General features: G+C 43.7%; 3 protein-coding genes across 5 annotated transcripts; 2 read left to right on the plus strand and 1 right to left on the minus strand.

Moving 5' to 3' along the window:
• Nucleotides 1–5,490: 5,490 nt before the first annotated feature.
• ATP5F1E (ATP synthase F1 subunit epsilon) lies at nucleotides 5,491–6,669 on the plus strand. The gene is made up of 3 exons (XM_005243817.4): nucleotides 5,491–5,650; nucleotides 5,836–5,962; nucleotides 6,527–6,669. Exons 1-2 carry the CDS (start codon nucleotides 5,619–5,621, stop codon nucleotides 5,957–5,959), a joined length of 156 nt encoding a protein of 51 aa, XP_005243874.1. The 5' UTR covers nucleotides 5,491–5,618; the 3' UTR covers nucleotides 5,960–5,962; nucleotides 6,527–6,669.
• A 1,303-nt stretch (nucleotides 6,670–7,972) lies between these two features.
• Nucleotides 7,973–15,902, minus strand: TUBB1 (tubulin beta 1 class VI). 3 transcript variants are annotated; one of them, XM_055813804.1, is made up of 5 exons: nucleotides 15,765–15,902; nucleotides 14,744–15,036; nucleotides 10,144–10,252; nucleotides 9,845–9,955; nucleotides 7,973–9,715 (listed from the first exon to the last, which is right to left on the minus strand). In XM_055813804.1, the coding sequence occupies exons 4-5, from the start codon at nucleotides 9,903–9,905 to the stop codon at nucleotides 8,643–8,645; spliced, it is 1,134 nt and encodes a 377-aa protein (XP_055669779.1). In that variant the 5' UTR covers nucleotides 9,906–9,955; nucleotides 10,144–10,252; nucleotides 14,744–15,036; nucleotides 15,765–15,902; the 3' UTR covers nucleotides 7,973–8,642. The 3 variants fall into 3 exon arrangements, with proteins under 3 accessions (XP_055669779.1, XP_055669778.1, XP_027651709.1); XM_055813803.1 differs by lacking the exon at nucleotides 14,744–15,036; XM_027795908.2 differs by lacking the exons at nucleotides 14,744–15,036; nucleotides 15,765–15,902 and adding an exon at nucleotides 11,573–11,842.
• A 46-nt stretch (nucleotides 15,903–15,948) lies between these two features.
• CTSZ (cathepsin Z) lies at nucleotides 15,949–21,288 on the plus strand. The gene is made up of 6 exons (XM_055813810.1): nucleotides 15,949–16,147; nucleotides 16,707–16,870; nucleotides 18,585–18,764; nucleotides 19,385–19,535; nucleotides 19,773–19,935; nucleotides 20,412–21,288. The coding sequence occupies exons 1-6, from the start codon at nucleotides 16,005–16,007 to the stop codon at nucleotides 20,523–20,525; spliced, it is 915 nt and encodes a 304-aa protein (XP_055669785.1). The 5' UTR covers nucleotides 15,949–16,004; the 3' UTR covers nucleotides 20,526–21,288.
• The last annotated feature ends 2,085 nt before the right edge of the window (nucleotides 21,289–23,373 follow it).

Here is a 23,373-nt window from a genome sequence, read left to right on the forward strand (position 1 = left end):
GGAATGCAGTGAAGAGATGACAATTTATAGTCTGTTGGAAATCACATTGATACTGGCTTTCTATTGTATTGTAATTTACCTGTTGTATAATTATTTGTTCTCCCCTGTACAATGCATTTGAGAAACTTTTAAGATTAACAGTGAAGTCAGTCACAAAATGATAGTGTTGTTAGATAGCAAGAGATTTCTTTTAAGGGGTTAATTATTGCTATTGTTTTATTAAGAATATAGGGCAGCAAGCAAGCAAACTTTTAATTTCATCACAAATTATGCATGTTAAGAGAAATTAATTTGTTTTGCCTTTTAACCTTAAACATTGTACTCTTCATAGAATTACGAACATGTTGCATGAGCTCTAAAATTACAGATGCGTTATGAATTAATATTAAGTGTACTCAAGAACTATTCTGGGTCTCATCATTGGTACATAAGCAGCTTTTTTTTGAGTCTGGTAATTTTTGTGTTGTGCTAAATCCCCAGAATGTTAATGTTTGCATAGTAAGACATCATTCCAGTTAACTTCCGTCCATGTTCAGCAGACACCTGCTTCAGTTAAGAGGTGACCTCAGTGGGAGTTCCACCCATGGTGATTATGTTAAATCCATTATACATGCATCTGCATGTCAGTTGTGTAATAACATGGGCAAAGCTTAGGTGTATTCGCCTGAGAAGCTGCAGCCTCCTGACTGTGTGTATCTTTCACTGTCTTGGTCCGTAAAATACTTCTGTGATGACTCTCTGAAAAACTTAATGTGTGTTCCTGTGCTTATGTCTGGAAAGACAACAGCAGGTTTCAGTTACTCTGCAGCACAGTCTTGAGAGAAGGCAGCTGTAGGTCAGCCTCTTGATCTACTCATACTATAATTAGATGCACCTTTATAAACTGAAATATAAGCTGTCTGTTCCCTTTTTAATTAGATATCTGCCTTCCATCAAAACTTCTCTTTAGGATATTTTTATTGAACAAATCAAACTAACCACAAATGAAAAATTACTGTTATTACTGTACAGGTTTTATGTCCAGAGGTACAAAATAAAAGTAATAAAATAAGACTTCTTTATATCTGAAAAACAAGTAGAACTGATGTTGCTGGAATGTGTATTTCTTAGTCACAGAGTCAGTTTAGCATGCTGCTAGCTTCCAAAAATAAATCCTGCACACAGTGCTGAGAAAAGCACTGGTTTCTTTGCCATTTTGGTTAGCATCATCAGGAAGATCCAGATTTTTTTAGCTAGATGTTATGAATCAAATGGAAATAATCCCTCATACCTTTATAGTCAGAGGCCTGGTTTGAATTGTTGTCATTTACAACTGTGTATTTTTTTTAACTCTCCATAGCCAGTAAGCAGCCTAGTATCTGAATATCCTATGGTATCTGGAAAAGAAGAACAAAAACATTTTAATTTCCAGTCTATTACATAGCTATTATTTTATTCCAGACCTTCAGGACAGGGAGATGGCACTTGACAGGAGGGTATTCTTTGTCAGGCTATCATAAATGATAAAATCTGATTGAACAAGGAGAAACATGCCAGGACAGAAGAGTGTCTGCTACTGTACGTATTATTCTGTACTTGTACTTCGGTACTGGGCCTCTCTGAAGCAGCAATATTCTAAATAAGTCTGTGAGCTTTTATTACTAGATTTTTTCTGCACCAAAAGAGAAACCGCTAAAAGACATAAAGATTAAAACTGTATGCTTCGTTATTTTCAAAAGTAATATTATTTGGGTTCATTATGTCTTTTTGTTTTGTTTTGGTGTGTTATTAGAGCTCTTTAAAATACTTCTGATTTAACACCAGTCGTATTATTTGGCTTTTCAGTGTCATCTCTTCAATCTACCTGGACCTACTTGGTCTCACTTTTCTGGCCTCCCTGGACCCCTCCAGTGTCAAGACTTCAGCTGCCTTGGAACTCTTTAAAATCCCCTTTTCAGATTCTTTGGATTTATCCAGTCTGAGCTCTTCCTCCTCTGTTGAATTCTCCAGTCTCACCTCTTCATCTTCTCTGGACCTGTCAAGTCTCATATCTTCAGCTTCTTCAGACTTCTCCAGTACCTCCTCTTCAATCTCCTTAGAGTTCTCCAGCCTCACCTCTTCAGATTCCTGGGAGCACTCCAGTTTCACCTCTTCAGTTTCAGTGGACTTATCAAGTCTCACTTCATCAGGCTCGCTGGATCTCTCTAGTGACAGTTCTTCAATCTCCTTAGATCTCTCCAGTCTCACCTCCATAACCTCCCCAGATTTCTCCAGTCTTACTTCTTCACCCTCTCTAGACCTCTCCAGTCTCACTTCTTCATCCTCCCTTGATGCTTCCAGTCACACGTCCTCTGCTTCCTTGGCTTTTTCCTGTACAATCCCTCCATCCTCACTAGATGTCTCAGAGTACACCTCCTCAACCTCTTCAGAATCACTCAATCTCACTGATTTTAACCATTTCATGTTTCAGGGGTCCTCTGAATTATCCTCTTCGACCTCTGAGGATGTTTCTAATCTCACCTCTACACCCTTTCTGGATGTCTCCAACCTAACCTTTCAGGACGCTTCTTCCCTCGCTTCCTCTGTTTCTTTGGACATTTCTAATCTCACAGCTTTAGTTCCACCAGACTTAGCCACTCTCACATTTCTGGATGTTGCTAATTGCACTGCTTCAGCTTCTCCTGATCTCTGCATCTAACCCTCCTAACTTATCCCTTCTTCTCTCTGCAGCCTGTCTGTATCTTTCTAAATTTTCCTCCTTTATGTGCTCTTTCCTAAGTTCTGTCTCTGAAAGTTCTTATCTGAGGAAAGTTTAGGGCTTTACAGATACATCCTAGCATCTAAACAGAACTGGGCATGAAAACAGGTTGTGCAAATCTATAATGGTGCCTTGTTTACAGCTGCATAAACAACAATATGTATTCTGGAATTTTTGTAAAGCACAATTTCTGTCACTAACCTAATTTCCATATTGTGTCAGCATGGTACCCTCTCCCAAAGTTTTAACTTTTTTAATTCATGCTGAGTTTTTATCAAGATCAACAAATAGTAAATAGAATGAAGTATACAAGTAAGTGCATCCAAGTTGTGTTATCTCCATTATGAATTTAAATCTGATGCATTGCACAAGAATTGCAGGCATTTCACTTGGAGATACAGAGAGAGATGATGTGGCTGAAAAAGAAAACTGGGGGGAAAAGAGCAGGTGAGAGACAGGGGGTAGGGAGAGGGCTCAGAGAAGGTGTGGGACGGGAACAGAGTGACACATAGCTGGACGACAGATGTCCAACTCTGCTAGCACAGTTTTTTTTCTGCCAAGCTGTACTTGTGGCCTGGGCTGCCTATGAGACTTAAAATAATCTTTCTGATAATTAATATACCTATCAAATGTTACCATTAAAACAACATTTGTATATAACATCCCCTTTATCTCCTTATATATGTAAGTAGTGCATCAAACGTTGCATAGGTAACAAAGAGGGGCTTCCTTAAATCTTTGGTGCTTTCTTGTATCTTTGTTACTGTTCTTATAGTTGGGCTTTAGAAAGCAAGTATGTTTTGTTTCAAATCATGTCACTGGCACTCTTTTGGTGTTAAAAGCACTGTCATAACAAGTATTTTTTAATTTATTTAATTTTTGCAAGTTGCAAAGCTCTGCTCCAATATACCATGTCTGTCTCAAGATTAGGATAAAAATGGCTCAAACAAAAAATAAATATGGAAATAAATAAATTAAGAATTATTTTCTGCCTCATTTATACTAGTTATTTCTTTAAAATTAAGTAATTAAATAAGAAAGATTGTAATATGGGGATTTTAGAAATGAACCCCAAATTCAATAGAAGCAAAGTTGTTTAGTGGTTATAACAAAAAATAAAATATCATAAATCGTTGGTCCAGATGGAAGGGACTAGTATAATGTAGCATCCTAATGTGACCACTTCCAAAAATGTCATCTCAGCTGGCACTCACTGGAGTCTTCTTCAGCAATCTCAGTAGAGAGATTAAGTAGGCAAATTAAGGACAGGAAATTCTATCTCTCCAGTCTTCCTGTTTGGTGTTCCTACTAATTACACTGACAATTGTCTCTTAACTGTCATATGCTATCACAGAGACAGACTCTGACATACTTGGTGAACAATTGCTCTTTCTGTTCTGATGGATCTATATCTGACATGATGATGTGTGGATTGTTAATTGCAATGGCTCTGAACTAAGTAAGATGTCTAATAAAGCTGAAAATTATTCTGTGCTTTAAAAATGTACTATAAATGAAAACATCACTGCATAGTGATGTGAAATCACTGTGTGATTTCCAGGGATTTACCCTTCAGCAGATACCAAAATTGGCAGGAAGACACAAGGCCCCTGGGCAAAAAGGACCAAAGTCACCAGCATTCCCTCAAGACCTGTACAGCTTCTGGAGCATTCTTAACAGATTTTGTGATGTGGTTTGGTTCTGGAGAGAAAGAACAGAGAGAAGAGTAAACATACTTATGTGCAAGGATTTAATAAAAACCCAAGCCATAATCTCCTTAAGTCCTTAGTCCTAATTATTTAAATGAACATTAGGTTAGGACTGAATTTATTCCTTATCAAACACAATTTTTGCTTATTATATAGGAAAATTGTCTATTTTTCCAACAAGTGTCAAGAGATTATGATAGCTTTTAGTTTGCTATGTATTTTCTTTTATGAATTTTTTTTTTAGTGCACATGATTGAATACAATTTCAGTGGTATGTGTAAATGTTCTTGCATCCAAAGGAATCCCATGCCAAGGCATCATCTGATGGAATGAAACTCCGACTATAGCACAGCTTGGCCACACACAGATTAAAACTCCAAACTGAAGACATATCTATAAAAAATCATTGGCTCCACATGCTTGTGAACCACTTTCTTCTTTAGTCTTATCTAGAAAAAGCCAAGAACTGATGACACTGAGGGGGTAACGATAACTGATTTAGCTGGAAGAAGCCACGCTTTAACCGCTTGCTTGGGCACCTAAATTACAACAGGACTACTTAGGCATGAGTTAATATGTAACTACCCTATGCTATGTAACTAGCCATTAGCATCCTAGAAGAGTCAGGCTCTAATTTCTGTTCTTTAGTGAATTGACGTGTAGTGTGTTCCTGGCAAATTACCGACTGAATCACACAGACACACAAACAGTGCGCTTTTCTGGACCGCCGAGGTAGTTCCCAGCTGGCCCCAGTTGGAGGCGGGGCTGAGACCTTCCTCACCAGAGAAGGCCCCAAACCTTTCCCAAACAGTTTCTACCGGGGGTAACTGGGAGAAACACGTAGCAGCTGCTGCTGCTGCTGCTGCTGCCCGCCCGCCTCCCAGGCCCCTCCGGCCCCTCAGGCCCCTCAAACGGGAAGACCGGAAGCCCCGCCCCTCATCCTGCCCTCTGATTGGTCGCTGCCGGAGGAGAGCGCCCATGACTGGAGGAGCATCTGGGTAGTTGTCATTGGTCAAGCTCCCTGAGGTAACTGGGGTTCTGATTGGCGGAAGGAGCGTTGCTGCTGGGTGACTGGCTAAAACGCAGCGCGGGGGTCTTTCCCCTTCCGGTGGGCGCTGACCTTGCCGGGGAGCGGAGTGACCGGTTCCCCCTGTGTCAGTGGCGGCGCAGCCATGGTGGCCTACTGGCGCCAGGCCGGGCTCAGGTACCCGCCTGTCGGCGGCAGGGCCCCTTGGCGGCTGCCTTTCGGAGGCTGTAAAGGCCGGGGCCGACCGCCTCGCGGGGAGGGCTGGCGGGGTCGCAGCGGTGGCTCTGGAGCGGGAGAAGAAGCTTCTGGGGCAGGTTTGAGTCTCACCTTCGCTTTCTCCCGCTTTTCCTTCCTGTCTGCAGTTACATCCGGTATTCCCAGATCTGTGCCCAGGTGGTTAGAGCAGCACTGAAGCCTCAGTACAAAGCAGAGGCAGAGAGGGCGGCAATGGCCACTGTGAAAACTGTGAAACCCAAGAAGGAATAAAATGTAAGTAAATGGAGCAGGTTGGCATGCCTTACACTAGCTTGTCCTACGAGGAGTGTTGGCTTCCAGCATGAGTCGGGTTAGTGGCAGGCGTTAACTGCTTGCTTCCTTCTGTGCCGTGTGTGGAAGGTCGGCTCAGACCTTCATGCATGAACAGGCGGGTTGCTGACTGGTGTAGTACAAATACATGCAGGTGTTTCTGCACCCTGATTACATGTGGGACAGGAAAACTGCTTAATCTCCTTAGTTCAGTAGAGTGAGATATTCTATCCATCAAGCCCAGCTTTGAACCATTTGGGATTTGGTCAGAGTTGTTACAGACAAGCGAAACAGCATCATAGGTTTCATGTCTCTTGCTTTACTAAGCCAACAGTCGTTCCGAACTATTGCGTTCCCTACCAGACTTACTTGTGTAAGTGGTATCTACTGTCTGTGAAAGATATATGCTACTGTTCAGAGTAGAGCAGGTTCCATTCCTGATCAGAGATTAAGTAATGTTACCTTTTGTTTGAGGTGTACCTTGTCATACTGTTGACTAGAATAACGGGCATTTTAAATCTCTTGTAGGAACTGATCAGTGGAGCATAACGGCAAACTGCAGAGCTGTAGGCAAGCTCAAGACTCTGCAATGTAATGTCATCGCATTAACTGTAAAACTTGGCTCTGTACGTAAATCAGCATGCTAATAAATGTAATTTCTGTTAAGTAAATGAATGTGTGGGAAGTTGTGTTCCTTTTGAAACAAAGTACTCTGTTTTACAGAGACATTTAGTTTTCACTTGTGTTAAAGAAGATGACTGTTGTTATCCAGTCTGTAGCAACTGATGTTTAAGGCAAACCTCTGCTGGATTTCATGGTGAAGTTTCAGGTACATACATCAGTGAGAGATTTCATTGTGTAATGCTTTTCTGCTTATTTCATTTCAATGTTAATGATTACTTTGGAGAAAAAAATGTTCACTTTTTTTTTACTCATTCAGTTTTCTTTACAAACCATTGTTTTCAAGAGAGAATATAGGTATATAATTTCAATAATTAAAAATATCTCTGTCTGTTCTCTCTGCTGAAAGTGGTAGGCCATTGGCTTTAAAATTCTCTGTCATGATGTTGTTCATCTTCCATTTGTGCTTAGAACAAAATTAACTTGGGGAAAATCAGTTTGATGAGACTTAGGGTTACGACTAAACTGGAAGCAGGGTATTTGCCATGGATGTGCTGCACAGGCTCCAATATCTAAAGGAACACTGAGCAATGAATCGGGAGTTAGAGAGGTGGTGTCGGTGTCCTGTAAGGGGTGGAGAAGGAGGCACAGGAATCCCTGGACTGTACTTGGATCACTCAGCTATCAGTTATCCTTGTTACCATTTTGTCACTTCACCGGGGGTGGAAAGAGACAGGCATTTGCTGGGGAACAGCAGGAATGGAGGGTGATGTTCCCACCGGCTATTGGCTAGGGGGGCAAAGCTGTGCCTTCGGCTGTGTTGGTTTGGGAGAAGGTGTTTGCATGTTCCCGTGCTGTGTGTCTTCACAGCAAGTCTTGATGTCCCACTGCACAGGAAGAAATATAGTGTGCTAGAGAACTGGCTGCAGGTTTGTGTGTGCCTAGACACTGCTGCTGTTGACTCAAACATGAGGCATTACTTTCTTGAGTACAATAAACTCTCTCTTAGAAAAGCATAATAAAAAAAGCTTAGTTTTTTTCATGTAAAGTTAGTCCTTAAAAGAATAAAATACAATTTTTGCCTATCAAATCTTTTAAGTATTACATTATTGTATAGAATGGTATATGATTTTTATTTTAAAGAATATTATAAATACAGTGTTAAGTAGATGGCTGTGAATCTCCAGAAACTTTTTTTTTTCCTGAAATCAAGATGTTTTTGATTTGGTGATTGTTGAACTTAGATATAACTAGCTGCAAACCAATCTATCAATTTTGCTGTACTGAATGACAGGAAGAAAATTTACAGTAGTTAGTACATGGGAGGAAAAAGAAAACCACACACACCAAAACTTTAACACAGTGTTGCAACTTTGTATGCTAATATAATGCAATCTATAGTTTGAAATAGAAACAAACCACACAATGATAATGAATACAAGCTCTGCAATAATATAAGCCAGCAATGTGATAGAACTATTTAAGTACTTAAAAAAAAAATGTGCGGATCTACATCAGCCTGCGGAGTGTGTAATAAAATAGATGTTGCCTTTGTGGGCCTTACAGATACGCCTGTGTTCCTGAAACAGTAACAATTTCACAAATAAAACATGGACTGTGCTTATCCGAGAATAAATACATTTGAGTTGATAGCATATTTTGCTGTTGCTTATGATCCTGATATATATACAGACACACAGGCTGCTTATTACATCCAGTATCTGGTGATAATACTCTAAAAGTGAATACGTTTATAAGACAAGCTGTTACAAAACAAGTTGTCTTCATAGTGGCTCTTTTTTTGGGAGAGATTCCATGTCAATGGTTGTTCAGGAGAGAGTAAAGCATAGTTGCCATTAATTTCAAAAGCATTGTATTTTAATATTGGATATGGTTTAGCCAGATGCAGAGAAAAAATTCTTAAGGAAGGTGTTATTTTTGGTATGTAGATGATGGCTACTGCTTTTTCTTTAGAGAGTGTCAACGGGCTTATTCGGAGAATGTTTTGATATTACCATTGTTTTTATGGTGCTTCCTTTTCTGGGCTGGCTTCCACTTCTACCTCCTCATATTCCTCAACATCTGCAGTGGCATCCTGGTACTGCTGGTACTCGGACACAAGGTCATTGGTGTTACCTTCTGCTTCAGAAAACTCCATCTCATCCATACCTTCGCCAGTGTACCAATGGAGAAATGCTTTTCTTCTGAACATAGCTGAGAACTGTTCAGAAACCCTGATGAAGAGCTCCTGAATGGCTGTGTTATTGCCAATAAAGGTAGCTGCCATCTTCAAGCCTCGCGGTGGTATGTCACACACAGCCACTTTGACGTTATTAGGGATCCACTCCACAAAGTAGGAACTATTCTTGGTCTGGACAGCCAGCAACTGCTCATCCACTTCCCTGGTAGACATTCGGCCTCTGAAGATGCACGCCACAGTCAGGTAACGTCCACGACGAGGGTCACAGGCTGCCATCATGTTGCGTGCATCAAACATCTGTTGAGTAAGCTCTGGCACTGAGAGGGCTCTGTACTGTTGGCTGCCTCGAGCTGTCAGTGGAGCAAAGCCTGGCATAAAGAAATGCAGGCGAGGAAAGGGCACCATGTTCACAGCCAGCTTCCGCAGATCGGCATTCAGCTGACCAGGAAAACGGAGTGAGGTTGTGACACCGCTCATCGTCAGGGACACTAAGTGGTTGAGGTCACCATAGGTGGGATTGGTGAGCTTTAAAGTTCTAAAACATATATCGTATAGAGCTTCATTGTCAATGCAAAAGGTTTCATCTGTATTCTCGATTAGTTGATGGATGGAGAGGATGGCATTATACGGCTCTACGACTGTGTCGGATACTTTGGGTGAAGGCACAACACTGAAAGTGTTCATAATCCTGTCAGGATATTCTTCTCGGATTTTGTTGATGAGGAGCGTGCCCATACCTGAGCCTGTACCACCCCCAAGCGAATGGATAAGCTGGAATCCCTGAAGGCAGTCACAGCTCTCACACTCATTCCTGACCACATCCATGACATTTTCAATTAGTTCAGCGCCTTCTGTGTAATGGCCCTTAGCCCAGTTGTTTCCAGCACCTGAATTACCTGTAAACAGAATTAGAGAAAGAACAGCCATAGAGTTAGCACAAGAAGTTTTAAAGGCTACAAAGATATGGGAGTTAAAAGGCTGTTTTAGGACAGTTGACTAGTTTGCTGACAGCATTCTGTACATACCATGAATAAAATTGTCGGGTCGAAAGAGTGGGCCTATTTTGCTAGACCGTACACTGTCCATCGTACCAGGTTCCAGGTCCACCAGGATAGAACGGGGCACAAATTTATGGGCTAGAACAAAAGAAAATTTATTGAACAACTACTGCTAGAAGTCAAAGAGACAGGCTTATAATCTGCTCTGAAAAAATCCAACCCACCTACAGTGATTTGGGGATTATTTTTTTTTAATTACTTATTTTAAACTTCACGTTGGCTCTGCAAATTGCTCTGCCAACACCCTAACAGTGCTGAGCACTTACAGTAAGCCTCATTGAAGTACACGTTAATTCGCTCAAGCTGCAGTGATGCATCCCCACGGTAGTTTCCAGCGATGTCAATCCCATGTTCATCACTTATCACCTCCCAGAACTGAAAAAGGAAAGAGGTTCAATACACTCACAAAGATTATTTTATTTTTTTTCAGCACCAGCTGTGCTGCACTCATGCCTGGCTGCACGTAAATGGGAACTGTGCCTGAAGTGGGTGATATTTTGCCATTCACATACTAGAACAGAGTGGGGATCCTCCTCTTCCCCCTCCCCAAATAAGTTAAAGGGAGAAGTTTAGTAGACCTTTTATGCTGCTTAACCATCACTAATAGGTGCAGGGCCTCAGTGTGTTCCCTTTAAAGAAAAATTGGTATTAGTTTAAACTCTGCAGCTACTAGTTGGTATGAGCTTAACGAGAAAGTCAAGGAGGGTTTCTTTCAGATCTGCCATACACAAGTGGGACTGTGGCATGGCAAAGCTGGCTCAGAGAAATTTGTACACGAGCAACGCTTTCCACGAACAGATGTTGGTCATAAATGTCCTATCTCGACATTCATATGGATGTCTTGTACTGGGGCTCTTATCTAGGCAGCAGCCACAGCAGTGTTCATGTAGGCACACCCACCCACTATAATGACCAGGCTATTTTGATTTTAAAGGTCTCCTGGTTTAGCATCCAGCCTCATTCTGAGTGTATAAATATACCATTGCCAGCACGTGCATGGTGCATTGGGGTGTGTGTGTGCATGCTTTTCTACAGGTCATCTTAGATATAAGCGGTTTCCAGGTCAAAGCCAACAGAAAAAAACAAAAACCTTTCAACTATCACAAATTAACCCATATATAGTTACTTTCTTTGACAACTTCCTACTTAACAATAAAAAAAAGATGAACATTACACAGCAAAACACAATGTGGTTTTTTTTTTCTCCCTAGCACACAGTCAAGAGTGAGCAACTACTCTCTAAGTAACAGCATGCCAGTGTTTGAACTAACGATCCCATATTAATGGCTATCATGTGGCAGAGTCACTGCTGTATGGCTGAACTAAAGTACTGGCATCACAACTTTGCTGCCTGGGAGTTACTGACTCCTTTACTTGTCCCAGTATTTTGCAGGCTAGATTACTGCCTATGGGAATATGCGTCCCAGCAGGAATGTTCTGGAGCACTTACAGTCACTGCACCATAGTTATTGCCGATGTTTCATTCTCTGACAGTCTTAACTTTAACCTTTACATGAGGAGCAAGTCTATCTTACGACTTTCTTGTCAAAATACTCATAGTTACTGCTCACATGCCATGTGCCCTACCATTAACAAAGTAATTGTTCCCCCTGGAAGTCCCCATCTGTTGACAATGTTGACCTGCTACCACTGATAACACTTATTACTAAAGACCAATATCGAAAGAGATCTTACCTTAGCGCCAATTTGGTTCCCACACTGGCCAATCTGAAGGTGCACAATTTCACGCATTTTGTGTAGCTTAGACCTGTTGGCGGCTACAAGCTAACGCAGGTTTTCTAGTCGCAGTCCCCAGAACAAGCCCTCTTTCTGCTGCTGTATCAGCTACACCCAGCCCAGTCAGCCCCAAGGGGCCTTTTTATACTAGTGGGACTGTCACTCAGCCAGCAATGGGAGTAGCCAGCTCCTCAGGCTGCTCATCACAGCATTTCCCAAGGAGGCAAAGTGCCTATTCACTGCCTGTGTACAGGGCACAAGAGCACAGGTACATTACTGAGTGGCTTGGAAAATAAAGTTGTCACATGTACCCCCTTACACTGAATTCCAGTTCTCTGTGCAACAAACAGTGCAATTTGTGAATATCTGTGCACACCGTATTTGTGTTTCATTATTTAATATGTAATATATATACAAATATATACATCTATCTAGATACTATAGCCAAAAATGAGTGATCTCCATTTACTAAGTACATGTGCTTCTGCCACGTAATTTAAATTCTAACAGCATGTGAGTCATATGGGACAATATCCATAATAAAAACAGTAACAACTTTTGCGCAGTAGCCTCCTGTAATCACAACATTAAGCGCATTGCCAGGCAAACTTGTACTTCAGCAAGCATCATTCTCAGTGTCTAACTGCACCAAGGAGGGAGCAGCACCAGTAACAAAAAAAAATACTTTGTAAAACATAAATGTAACACTGCAGTCCACGTGATACATGTTCCTTAAACATTTAATTAGAATCCATCAATTTCAGTCAATCTAAAATCTGAATCAACTTGTGACTAACTTGCACAGATGCTCTTCTTTCCTTCTCCCCCTTTCCCCCTTTCCTGTGATTAAGAAATATAGCATTTCTTGTGTTTCTTATTTTCTTACACCTGAGATGTAGTATTTCAGAACTTGCCAGAATAAAAACTAGAGGCGAAACCCCAGTTCCACTTAAATTAACCACAATGTTCACTGTGTGAAATGTTTCACTGCATTAAAGGAAGCGATGCAGGGCTGAGCAAAACACGACACAGTCATGTTGCCTGCTGATAACAGGACTAGTATCACTGAGCAACAGAAACCCAGAATGGAGTGTATTCTGGAAGTTTATAGTAGTTTTATTACACATCAGATGACTGTGAGTGCTTTGCAAGCGGTCCTTTTAAGGATAGGAAAAAGAACTACAATTCAGAAAGCACCTTAAATTATTTTGTATAAAAAGATGACAGTGGAAGGACTTGACTATTGAAAGCAACTACTTTACCAGTAACCACTCTTTATGGGTTGCCAGAGATAAGGAATCTCTGAGCTTCCATATTGTTCCAGAAGAAAAATCAGCTTATTCCAGACTTCCCTACTACAGATGACTTCCACTTCTTCCACCAGGCAGTGGAGGAACAGACAACTGCCCCTAAGACAAAGTTTAGCACCAGAAGTGCATTGCAGAAGAGTAGCTAGCAAACATTCCATCATCCGCTAGGAGCCATCCTCAGTAAGGAGCAACAAAAGCAAGACTTTAAATTACAGTAGACCAATTTTGTTTCCTTAAAACACAATAGTTTTATCATTTTCTGAAATATAAGTATTCTCTAAACAGTTACATTCCATTGCAATGGCAGTGGATATCGTCTACAATTTCCTAAGACAAAATTCTGGAAAAGTTATTTGAACATTTACTTTGAAAGCAAATTTAATTTTATCCATGCACATTTCATATTTGTTTTCTCCACCTATGCTTAGCTAAAAGTAAGTGCAATTCTGAGCTGTACCTTCAGCTGCTGCATTCTGAAAAGGAGCTGCGTTGACACAATGTGACAGAGAGCTACTGACACTAAATAAAACACTACTTAAAATACAGAATATATGAATCTACAATAGCCACAACTTAAGAAGAGTCTGAAGCCACTAATTCACTGTTGAAAAAATTTGGCAAAATAATTTCAGCAATAAATATACTCACAAAGAGCATTTCACAAGCAAAGCAAAGAAAAGAAAAGGGAAGTGAAAGAAATATGCAATCTCTTAACATCACTGGGTTTTCTCTTGCTAAAAATAGCTCCCTGGAATCGTGCACCTCCTCTGATGGACTTCCTTACAGAGTTTTAAAAATTACGGCAGACGACAAGAAGTACCTGGGTGCTTTGTGAAGTGGAAGTGGGTTTGTGCCACTTTTCCCTCTCCTCCCCAATTGCATTTCTGTGAACCCCTGAATCTGTCTTTACACCAAACCTGGCACGTGAAAAGCCTGCTGCTCTGCAGATTTTGTTTGCAGGCCGGTCACTGCACAGCTCCGAGAAGCCTCCAGCCTGTTAGCTGCCCGGGCGCGCTTCCCAGGTGCGGCCATCGAACATGTGCTGCTGCAGATTAGCGGTGCGCGCATCGCAGGGAGCGAGCTGATGCTGGTGGAAGGGTTGGCCTCGAAGGACTCTTGGTGCTGTGGAGATTAGGAGCAGTCTGGCACTGGGCACAGCTACTACCAGCCTGTCCCGCAGCGCCTATTATCAGGCCGCCCACTGCTTCCACTGCCTTCAGAGACAGCCTTAGACACAAAAGCCCTGGCGATGGGCATAAGCTAAGACTGCAAAGAAGCCAGGGTGTTTTTTTGGTTACTGGGGGTTTTTTTGGTTCTGTTTGTATTGGTTATTTTTATTTTAATGTCACCACAATACCCACTAGCAACTATGCAAGTGCAGGGAGGCATTTCAGGATACATTTTTTAATATGGTTTGCTTGGGAGAAGCTAACTTTTCACAGGAGCAGAGAAGACTGTTGAGAAGAAAGCCTATGCAATTTGAGAAAAGCCTGGCTACAGGCCACCAGATAATTTTAAAGAAATCTGTGAATGTCTACCAGATGACCTGATGCTATTCTCAACTAATCTGGGCTAGCTACGTCATGCTTAGGAACACTACCAACACCCGTTGGATTCAACAGGCAATAAAGACTACCTACTTCACACTTTCATTCCAGTTAGTAAGAAAAACTATTCCAAGCCTGCCTTCCTCTGGCAGGTGGTCCAAAGGGAATAAGGCAGGACTGCCCACTGTAAATTATTATCAGTGTCATGAGCCCACATGTTTAAACAGATAGGGTTTGGCACAACCGGAGTGGACAACAGGGAAGTTTGTTACCTTGCCCACACTGCAGAGCTGTGAATCGGCAAAAAAACGGGGCTTGCAGCATGTGAATTCATCTGCAGGTTAGTGCCCTGACTCGGGCGCTACTGCCACAACCCAGTTACTGTTGATTTTGGATCATCTGATGAATTGTGAAGAAGGTCACCTGCCCCGCAGCCAGGCTCAGGGCTTGCTCTGCTGTTCCTTTGGCTGCGCTGGTTCTCAGTGCCTCAGTTTCTCTGTTCATAACGTGGAGCTAATACACCTCATGCCTTTTATAAGCAGTGCTGAGAGCTACGGAAGAAAAGCTGTGGGGGAAGAACCAGCTGTGTTTTACTAAACCGGTTTAACAGACATGAAAACCCTAGCCAACATATGGAAAAAGACTGGTAGTTTGCTCTCACAGACGCTTCAGCCTTCTGCAGGAAAAATAGAAAACTATTTTTACTATTGATTCAATCTTGCGGCAGATAATGAAGAATCTTCAAATGTCCTGAACCCTAAAAAACAGCCTAAAAAATGGGCACAGGCCTGTGTCCCTTTGAAAATTGTAGCATAAAAGGGCTTGAGAAATTTGGAACTAGCAAAAAAAACCAAGGAAAGGCCAGAGCAGTCTATGGGCACACAGGGCACAGCACGGTTGTACCAGGGCAGAGGACAGCCCTCCTCACTGGCCCCCTGCAGACAGCAGCTGCTGCGTGGAACCGTCACAGCATCTGAACAGTTTTTGGGGGTTGGTTTGTTTGGGGTTTTTTTGTTTGGTTGGGGTTTTTTTGGTTGCTTTTGGTTTGGGTGGGTTTTTTTGCTTGGATTTGTTTGTTTGTTTGTTTGTTTTCTTTTGTCAGGAGGTTTGTGAGCCCCGAGTTGCCTCATTGTGACCGTGTGAGCCGGCGGAGCCCTCAGGCACCCGCGGGACTCCCCGCTGCAGCTCCCGCGGCCCCGGGGCAAGGGGGGCCGGCGCAGCCATTCAGGGTCTCTCGCTGCGTGTGTTCCTCATCCCCAATAAAGTACTTACCTGCCGTTAGGAAGGACTTACCGAGGTACACGCTGTACTTGGGGTTACCGGGTCCGGCTGCCATCAGACGCACGCTCACGAACACGAAATGCGGACCCGGGCAGGCCGCGCCCCCCGCCTGCCGCAGGTGAGCAGCCCGGGCCGGGCCGTGTGGGGCCGCTCCGCCCCCGGCCCGCGGCCGCCCGCCCCCGCAGGGCCGCCCCGCCGCCCTTTAAATGCGGGGCCCGGTGCCGCGCTGTGGGGGGAGGTGCTGCCGCCAGCATGGCCGGGCTGCCCCGCCTGGCCTCGCTGGCCCTCCTGCTGCTCGGCGGCTGCCTCGGCCCCTGCCCGCCCGCCCGCGCCGGCCTCCACTTCAGGGAGGGGCAGCGCTGCTACCGGCCGGCGCGCAAGGCCGCCGCGCTGAGGTGAGCCGAGCCGAGCCCCCCGGGGCTGCCGGACCCCCCGGGCGGCGCGGCGCCGGGGAGCGCGGGGGCGGCCGTGGGAGAGGCTCCCTGGGGAGGAGGCTCCGCGGGGCAGCCCGGCCCCGCTGCTGGGGGGTGGGCATCGCCCAGGGGCAGCCGCGTCCCTCTGCGGGCGGGCGCAGGGATCTCCCCGGGGCGGCCCTGGCCCAGCTGCTGGGGAGGGGGCGGGGGGGCGGCCGCGCTGCTGGGGGGGCAGTGGGTACCCATCTCCCCGGGGCAGCCCTGGCCCCGCTGCTGGGGAGGGGGCGTGGGCGGGCAGCCCCGGTCCCGCCGGTGGGAGGGAGGCAGGGATCCCCCGGGGCAGCCGCGGCCCCGCTGCTGGGGGTGGGGGCGGGGGGGTCCCCCCGGCCGCCGGGCGGCCTCGTGACGGCGCGGGCGGTGGCCGGTCACGCTGCCCGCGGTCACGTGTCCGCGCCGCCGAGCCCCGCGGTGGGTGGGTTCCCGCTCCCCGCGTGCCGGCGGGGGGGGCGGGGCACCAGCCGCTGCTCCCGCCCCCTGGCAGGACCTACCCCCGCCCGCACGAGTACCTGGACGTGGCTGCGCTGCCCCGGAGCTGGGACTGGAGGAACGTGAACGGCGTCAACTACGCCAGCGCCACGCGGAACCAGCACATCCCGCAGTACTGCGGCTCCTGCTGGGCCCACGGCAGCACCAGCGCCCTGGCAGGTACGGGGGGCTGGCGGCGGGCCCTGCGCAGGGCGGGTCCTCGGCCCATAGCATCGCTGGTCTGAGGAAGAGGTGCCAAAGTACTGCAGTGACTAACGCAGCAAAAGCAGAGGTGGAGACGTCTGTGATAGAGCAGGAACGGCGCGAGCTGCCAGGCTGAAGGCAGGGAGGCTTGGCTGCAGCAGGGAAGGCGATCAGAGCGAGGCTGTCCCCTCAGCATGGCATGAGGAGGGAACACTGGCGCGGTTGAACAGCACTTTGCAGGAGCAATGCGTGCCCAGCTCCGGTCAAACCGCTGCTTAGGGCCTGCAGTAAGAACTGGGTTTTCCACCCCTCTTGGAGCTGCGGTGACGGTAGCAGCAGATGCAAAGGCAGTTACCGTATCGCCTTCCCTTCTGCGGTACCTCGGCCGGCTGCACTGCATCTCCTGCAGCGATGCCTGGGTGTGAGGAAACAAAAGGAGTTGCCTCTGGTGGGAAAAGCCCGCAGGGTGCCGGTTTCAAGAGCCCTGTGACAGAGATGAACTGACTACCATGCGCAGAGACAGATAACTTTCTATCAGCCTTTTTCTTGGGAAGGGGGTGGGAGGAGGGTTCAGTCAGAAATATTTTCTCCAGAGAATATGTTATCATTTCCATCTGACAGTAATGTGCTGCAGTACTGTTTGCATAGGGAGGCTGTAAGAGGATTAACTGTGAAGGAGAAATAGAGGAAACTGTAGAAATGGGAAGACAACGCAGCTGTGAGCAGACAGCAGGAATCATGAAGGATCTGTTCTGAAGCAGTACAAGAACAGACACATACATGAAACCTGCCACAATGTAGTGAAGTACTAGGATAAATAAATACAGCAACTTCTTAATTACATTGGTTAAAACTGTCTATATAAGGGTATGCCAATATCTGCATTTTTGTAAGTATAAAAGATTGATTTTAAAAAATCCAGATATTTTTTAACTGCTGTGAACACTTAAAAGCATTAATTTCTTCTCTTGTTGCTGGAAGACTAGGCTGGGAAAATACCTCCCAGTTATGTCAAGTATAGTTGAATGCTGTTACTACTAATGGGATTAAAAGTACTACGGTGGCATCAGTTAAGACTGTGCACTGTGAGAAGCAGTTTATAAACACTCATCAGGAAGCTTTTCTGCCAAGTAAGCTCATTGTTTCTGACAAAATAAGGCAGCAGGGTGGCAATGCCTGTCTGAGATGACTGGGTAACAGTGAGGAGGTACTCCTGAAAGCTTTTCCTTGCTTTAAGTTTGTGAAGACTGTGTCTCAGAGCCAGAGACCTGGGCTTGTAACTCTCTGCATGGGTTTATGCATAAATCTTTGCTCCTGTAAAAGAGGCTAGTGAGAGGTGGGTTTACGATGTGTGTTTGAAAACTCTTTGCCATCAAAGCCAGGAAACCGTTCTGGAAGTTTTCAGAAGCTGTGACTCAAAAGAGGTCTAGGGCACTTCAAGGCTTTAAACAGATCTTACTCATCTGCGTATTTCTGCTGAGTTTTTAATGGAAAAAACTTACAATGGAAACCCACAATAATAGCTGTGCCTGCCTGTTTGAGCTGGGTCACGTTATGTGCCTTGCTGCTGACAGTAGAGGCTTTTCCAACCACCAGTACTGTTGCTTGCACACAGTTCCAAGCTCAATGAAGGAAACACACTGTAGCCACCCACATACTCCATTAACAAAACTATTTCTTATCCTTACAGATAGAATCAACATAAAGAGAAAAGGTGCATGGCCTTCTGCCTACCTCTCTGTTCAGAATGTGATTGATTGTGCTGACGCAGGATCCTGTGAAGGTGGAGACCACTCAGGTGTTTGGAAGTACGCCCATGACCATGGCATTCCAGATGAGACCTGCAACAACTACCAAGCTAAGGATCAAAGTATGATGCCTATTTGCTTTGCTGTAAGGCTGATTCATCCCGGGTTTAGCAGATCCTAATATATATGAAAAAGATAGTTTCCTGGGTTTTCAGTGTACTGGTTCCTGCCTTTCAGTGTAGTACCTGCCATTTAACTGACAGAACAGGTTTTTCTTTACAGGCTTGCACGTGTCTCTCTTTACTCTAGCCAGACAGCATAGCATTAAATCATGCCCAGACAAGTTTGCACAACTTAATCTCTTAAGTCTGTGATATACAATCTCTAATGTACTGAAATATGTACAAGTGTCACCTCAAGCTAAACAAAGGAGAAGTGTAGCCTTTGTCTGGTCATGTATGCCTGGAATAGTTCCTCTATTTATAGAGAAGTGCATCTGAAACATTTCCTCATCAAAGCACTTATGCCTATGAAGTAAAGAATAATTAATGATTTTAGGGACTTTAGGTATGGTTTCCAGAAAGGTTTCCATACCATTTAGTTCACCAGAGAGAGTATGTATTGGTAATTACTCTTTGTTATTAATATCTGCCTCAAATAAGGAAAAAAAAGCTTAGTGTCATATCATTAATTCACTTGAAAAGTATTCTCTTGCAGTGATAATGTCACTTTTGTTTTGTAGAGTGTAAAAAGTTTAACCAGTGTGGAACTTGTGTCACTTTTGGAGAATGCCACGTGATAAAAAACTACACTCTCTGGAAAGTTGCAGACTATGGGTCAGTCAGTGGAAGAGAAAAAATGATGGCAGAAATCTATGCTAATGGACCAATTAGGTAAAAAAAAAAATCTTGAATGGTAAAAAGAAAATGTTTACTAGTAATATGGGGATTGAAGTACTTGAAACTCAGTCTTAATGCCTGAAGTGTACTTCTCCACTCTAGCATGCATTGGCTGCTCTGCACTAATATGCCGACTTCAGCTTGTTTGTAGATAAATGCAAGAAAACCAATTGATTTTTAGCCCTGCTCTGATCCCCTTGTATAAAAAAGGCTTTCTCCATTTTATTACAGCTGTGGCATAATGGCTACTGAAAAGTTGGATGCTTACACTGGAGGACTTTATACAGAGTACAACCCCTCACCTGAAGTGAATCACATTGTATCTGTGGCTGGCTGGGGTGTAGAAAATGGAACGGAATACTGGATTGTTCGTAACTCATGGGGTGAACCCTGGGTAAGGAAACATGGGAACAAGCACATTTGCACAATAACTTTAAAGGAAAGAAAATGGGGTTTTTCACTTGCAAACAGGAAGCTGCAAAGCTAGCCTGTGGATAGGAAAAGTAAACATTTCTTTAGCAACTAAAAAATGCAACCTAATTAATCTAAGACAAGGATATTCAGTCAAAGTTACTTGAGTAATGTCAACTCAATCCCAAATGCTACCCTTTCATGGACTGGCAGCTCCTGTTACAGGCAACTATAAATTATTGTTAGTTGTAGGAAAAAATGAAGTCACATACCCAGAACAGATAGGTGGATGTAAATCCACCAAAGCAGGTTGCCCTGTGAACCCAGTGTTACACTTCATCTTGACTGAATTCCTACATTCACTTAAAGCATCCATATTTGGAAGACAGAACCAACTCAATAGCATGCATTTTCTATAGTTATGTTTTCTAATATACAATGCAAATTCATTCTTTACAGGGTGAAAGAGGCTGGCTGAGAATTGTGACGAGTGCATATAAAGGTGGAAGAGGAGCAGAGTACAATCTTGCTATTGAAGAGGACTGTGCATATGGAGATGCAGTACTTCCTTGATGCTGTATGGTACATCTTTCAGTTTAGGAACTACTTTGTTTGGAAGCCTCCCAGCACAACCTTTTTCTGTTTAAAGAATAGTAGTCTAAATTACAGTTCAAGACTGTCAGGCAGTTTTGCAAAATTAGCCTGGACAGCAACACACAAGGTCTTCAAAGTATAAATACAGAGCTGCCTTTAGATAATTATTTACAATTTAAAGTAATTTACCCATGAAAAAGCTGTCTGCCTTGATGCACTGTATTTAAACTGTATTGACTTAATCACAGAAACTGTATATGCAAACCTATTTTTTAAAAATAAATTATGCAGACATACTGGGAAGGAAAAAGTATACTCAATATTTGGGTCTTGAGCCTGTATTAAATTCTCTGACAGTATTGAGGAAATAGTCTGGACATGATATATTAAAAAACTAAATCCTCTTGTTTCCTTGGCCTCCTGGTTAAACGTTGTCGGAAGCCTCATAATGCAGTTCCTTTTATCCAACCACAATGATGTATCAGGAATTACTTTGATCAAAAGACCGAGTACTTCTAGGTTATTTAATTAGTCTTGTATTTGTTCAAATTCCTTTCTTTAATATGTAATTGGCTGTGCTATTTTTCTTCTTGAGGCAAAGTATAAATTGCCACAACTTAGGTCTCCACTAATTTGAAGAAAGGTAGAAAATTCTCTTCCTTAGTAACTGGCTCAGTTTTAAGTGGCAAATGTTACTAAATGGCACTGTTAATTGCACTTAATAAACAGACTTTTTATCTTATGTGACTATGTATATTAGAAGAGCATATTAATACATGTCTTCTATTTGCTGCCCCACAGCAGCCCTCAGTGTGGTGCTTTCTGTTGGTACCTGGAAAGGTGCTGGTAACACACCTCTGTTTCAGCTACTGCTGAGCAGCGCTCGCCCAGCACCCAGCCTGGCTGCACCATTCCCCCTCACCAGTAGGCTGGAGGGGGGGGGAGGGCAGGATCGTGGGAGGAGACAGAGCCACCTGACCTAAACTGATACTCCATACTATGAGACATTATCTGCTCAGATATAAAAGCTAAGAGAAACAGGGGGCAGTCCCAATTTTTTGTATGCTGATGTTTGTCTTCTGGAGCAGGAAGTGGCCAAACATCATCAGCTACTGGGAGCAGAGAATAACATCTTTTGTTTTCCTTTGCTTCCATAATCTTTGCTATTGCTTCATTAAACTACCCTTATCCACAACTTTTTTTTTCCATCTTATTTTCTCTCTCCATTCCATTCTGCTGAGGGGAGGGATGGAGCAGCTTGGCAGGCACCTGCTGTCCAGCCTAGCTCAACCCACCACACTGTTGTGCCAAGCCAGCAGTTTCTCATGGTAGACCAGCTACCCAAAGCTTACCTGGCCTGGTACTGCTTTTACTGGACACTTGTGGAAGGGTGGGTTAACAACACAGTCTATGCAGCAACTATCATAGTTCAAACAGCAATCTGAGATAAATTAATTACACTGCCTTTACCCACACTGGAGATTAAAATGCAAGCTACAAGGAAGCATCTAATGTCAACATGCAAGAGAAGAGGCATTCAGATGCTGCAGAACAGCACTTTTAAATGTCCATCTCCAAAAACTACTATAAATCACATCAACTTGTGAATTATGCCTCACTCAAACCTGTAAGTTAAAGCTTTTTAATGGTGCAGAGGAGGAAAAAAAAATTTCCAGAAACTCTTTATTTGCTACCTTATTTGCACGGTTTCTGCAACTTGGTTTTACAAGCTTGCTCCTAAATAAGAAAGTAAGTTTGGCAGAATGGTGAAGACCCACAACAGTGTAAGACTGCCAGTGTCTACAGTGAAGTAGAGGTGGATTCTGATCATTTAGGTTTCAAACAGCACAGCTTTTCCTATTGTGATAACATGTTTTAGACCTCAGGTTAGGCCATATTCCAGTGGGCTAGGAGACTTTTCTGGTTGATACAGGCTTCCTACATACAAGAATCATACTCTAATCATTAGGTGTTTGTATCTCTCTCACCCACCATTCACCTCTTAAGCACAGAAGACACATTTAAATCTAGGCAAAAGACAGAATTCCATCTGCCTCCTTGGCTCTGCTTTACCACAGCAAAATGACTCTGTAGCGCCAATAAGGATTAATTCTGCCAAGCTGCAGTGCCTGCTCTAACTGAAGTTCCAGGGAGACAAGAACATGGTAGTATGACTGTACCAATCACAGCATCATGAAATTTTTAACTAGTTAAAAACCATCTACGTGGGTAAGTGCAGAAGAACGTTAAGTGGTTAGAGGAAGCAATACCAAGCTTGAACACAGAGGAAAGCAAAAGTATACCTTGTTTAAATTGCTGGCAAATTTGCAATAGGGACAGGAACAATGCTCTTGATTATCAATAAAAGATGATGCAGGGTTATGTCTCAAAATAAAACTCTATAGAGCAAAATGTTTCTGCAGTTAATTCCACAAAGAAAGGAGGTCAGGAGCTACAGAGAGCCAAACTTGTACACCAGTTCTACTTAAAATATGAAAAACAAGTCTCACACCAGTTTAAACAGCAACAGCTAGAATTACAGTACATCTTCTATTCAAAGATATGCAAAGATGTTCAGAACAGCTGCTGCAGGAGCAAGTTTTGCCCCTTTCAGAAAGGCTGTGCTTTAGGTTGATTAGAGCACCATAAGTGGTGCTGTGGTAAGCTCAGTCACTGTGAAGTACGTATGTGAGGGACCAGCTGAAGAAAGGGAAAATGCAATCCTTTTCATGAGGAGTAAAGAATCTATACAGTTGGCTACTGTCTCAAGAATTACCATAGCAGCTTAAGAGTTCCCAGTCATGAAGTACTGGCAACAGAGAAGAAC

The sequence above is a fragment of the Falco peregrinus genome, chromosome 9 (assembly GCF_023634155.1).
Source record: "Falco peregrinus isolate bFalPer1 chromosome 9, bFalPer1.pri, whole genome shotgun sequence".
Classification (NCBI taxonomy): Eukaryota; Metazoa; Chordata; class Aves; order Falconiformes; family Falconidae; genus Falco; species Falco peregrinus.

Excerpts from the sequence above, each read along its gene's own strand:
- ATP5F1E (XM_005243817.4), top strand. The coding sequence starts at position 5,619 with ATGGTGGCCTACTGGCGCCAGGCCGGGCTCAG. Across the intron at positions 5,651-5,835 it reads TGGCGCCAGGCCGGGCTCAG|TTACATCCGGTATTCCCAGA; the intron begins GTACCCGCCTGT and ends TCCTGTCTGCAG.
- TUBB1 (XM_027795908.2), bottom strand. The coding sequence starts at position 11,629 with ATGCGTGAAATTGTGCACCTTCAGATTGGCCAGTGTGGGAACCAAATT. Across the intron at positions 10,253-11,572 it reads GGAACCAAATTGGCGCTAAG|TTCTGGGAGGTGATAAGTGA; the intron begins GTAAGATCTCTT and ends TTCCTTTTTCAG. Across the intron at positions 9,716-9,844 it reads ACCCGACAATTTTATTCATG|GTAATTCAGGTGCTGGAAAC; the intron begins GTATGTACAGAA and ends TTCTGTTTACAG.
- CTSZ (XM_055813810.1), top strand. The coding sequence starts at position 16,005 with ATGGCCGGGCTGCCCCGCCTGGCCTCGCTGGCCCTCCTGCTGCTCGGC. Across the intron at positions 16,148-16,706 it reads CGCAAGGCCGCCGCGCTGAG|GACCTACCCCCGCCCGCACG; the intron begins GTGAGCCGAGCC and ends GCCCCCTGGCAG. Across the intron at positions 19,536-19,772 it reads TATGCTAATGGACCAATTAG|CTGTGGCATAATGGCTACTG; the intron begins GTAAAAAAAAAA and ends ATTTTATTACAG.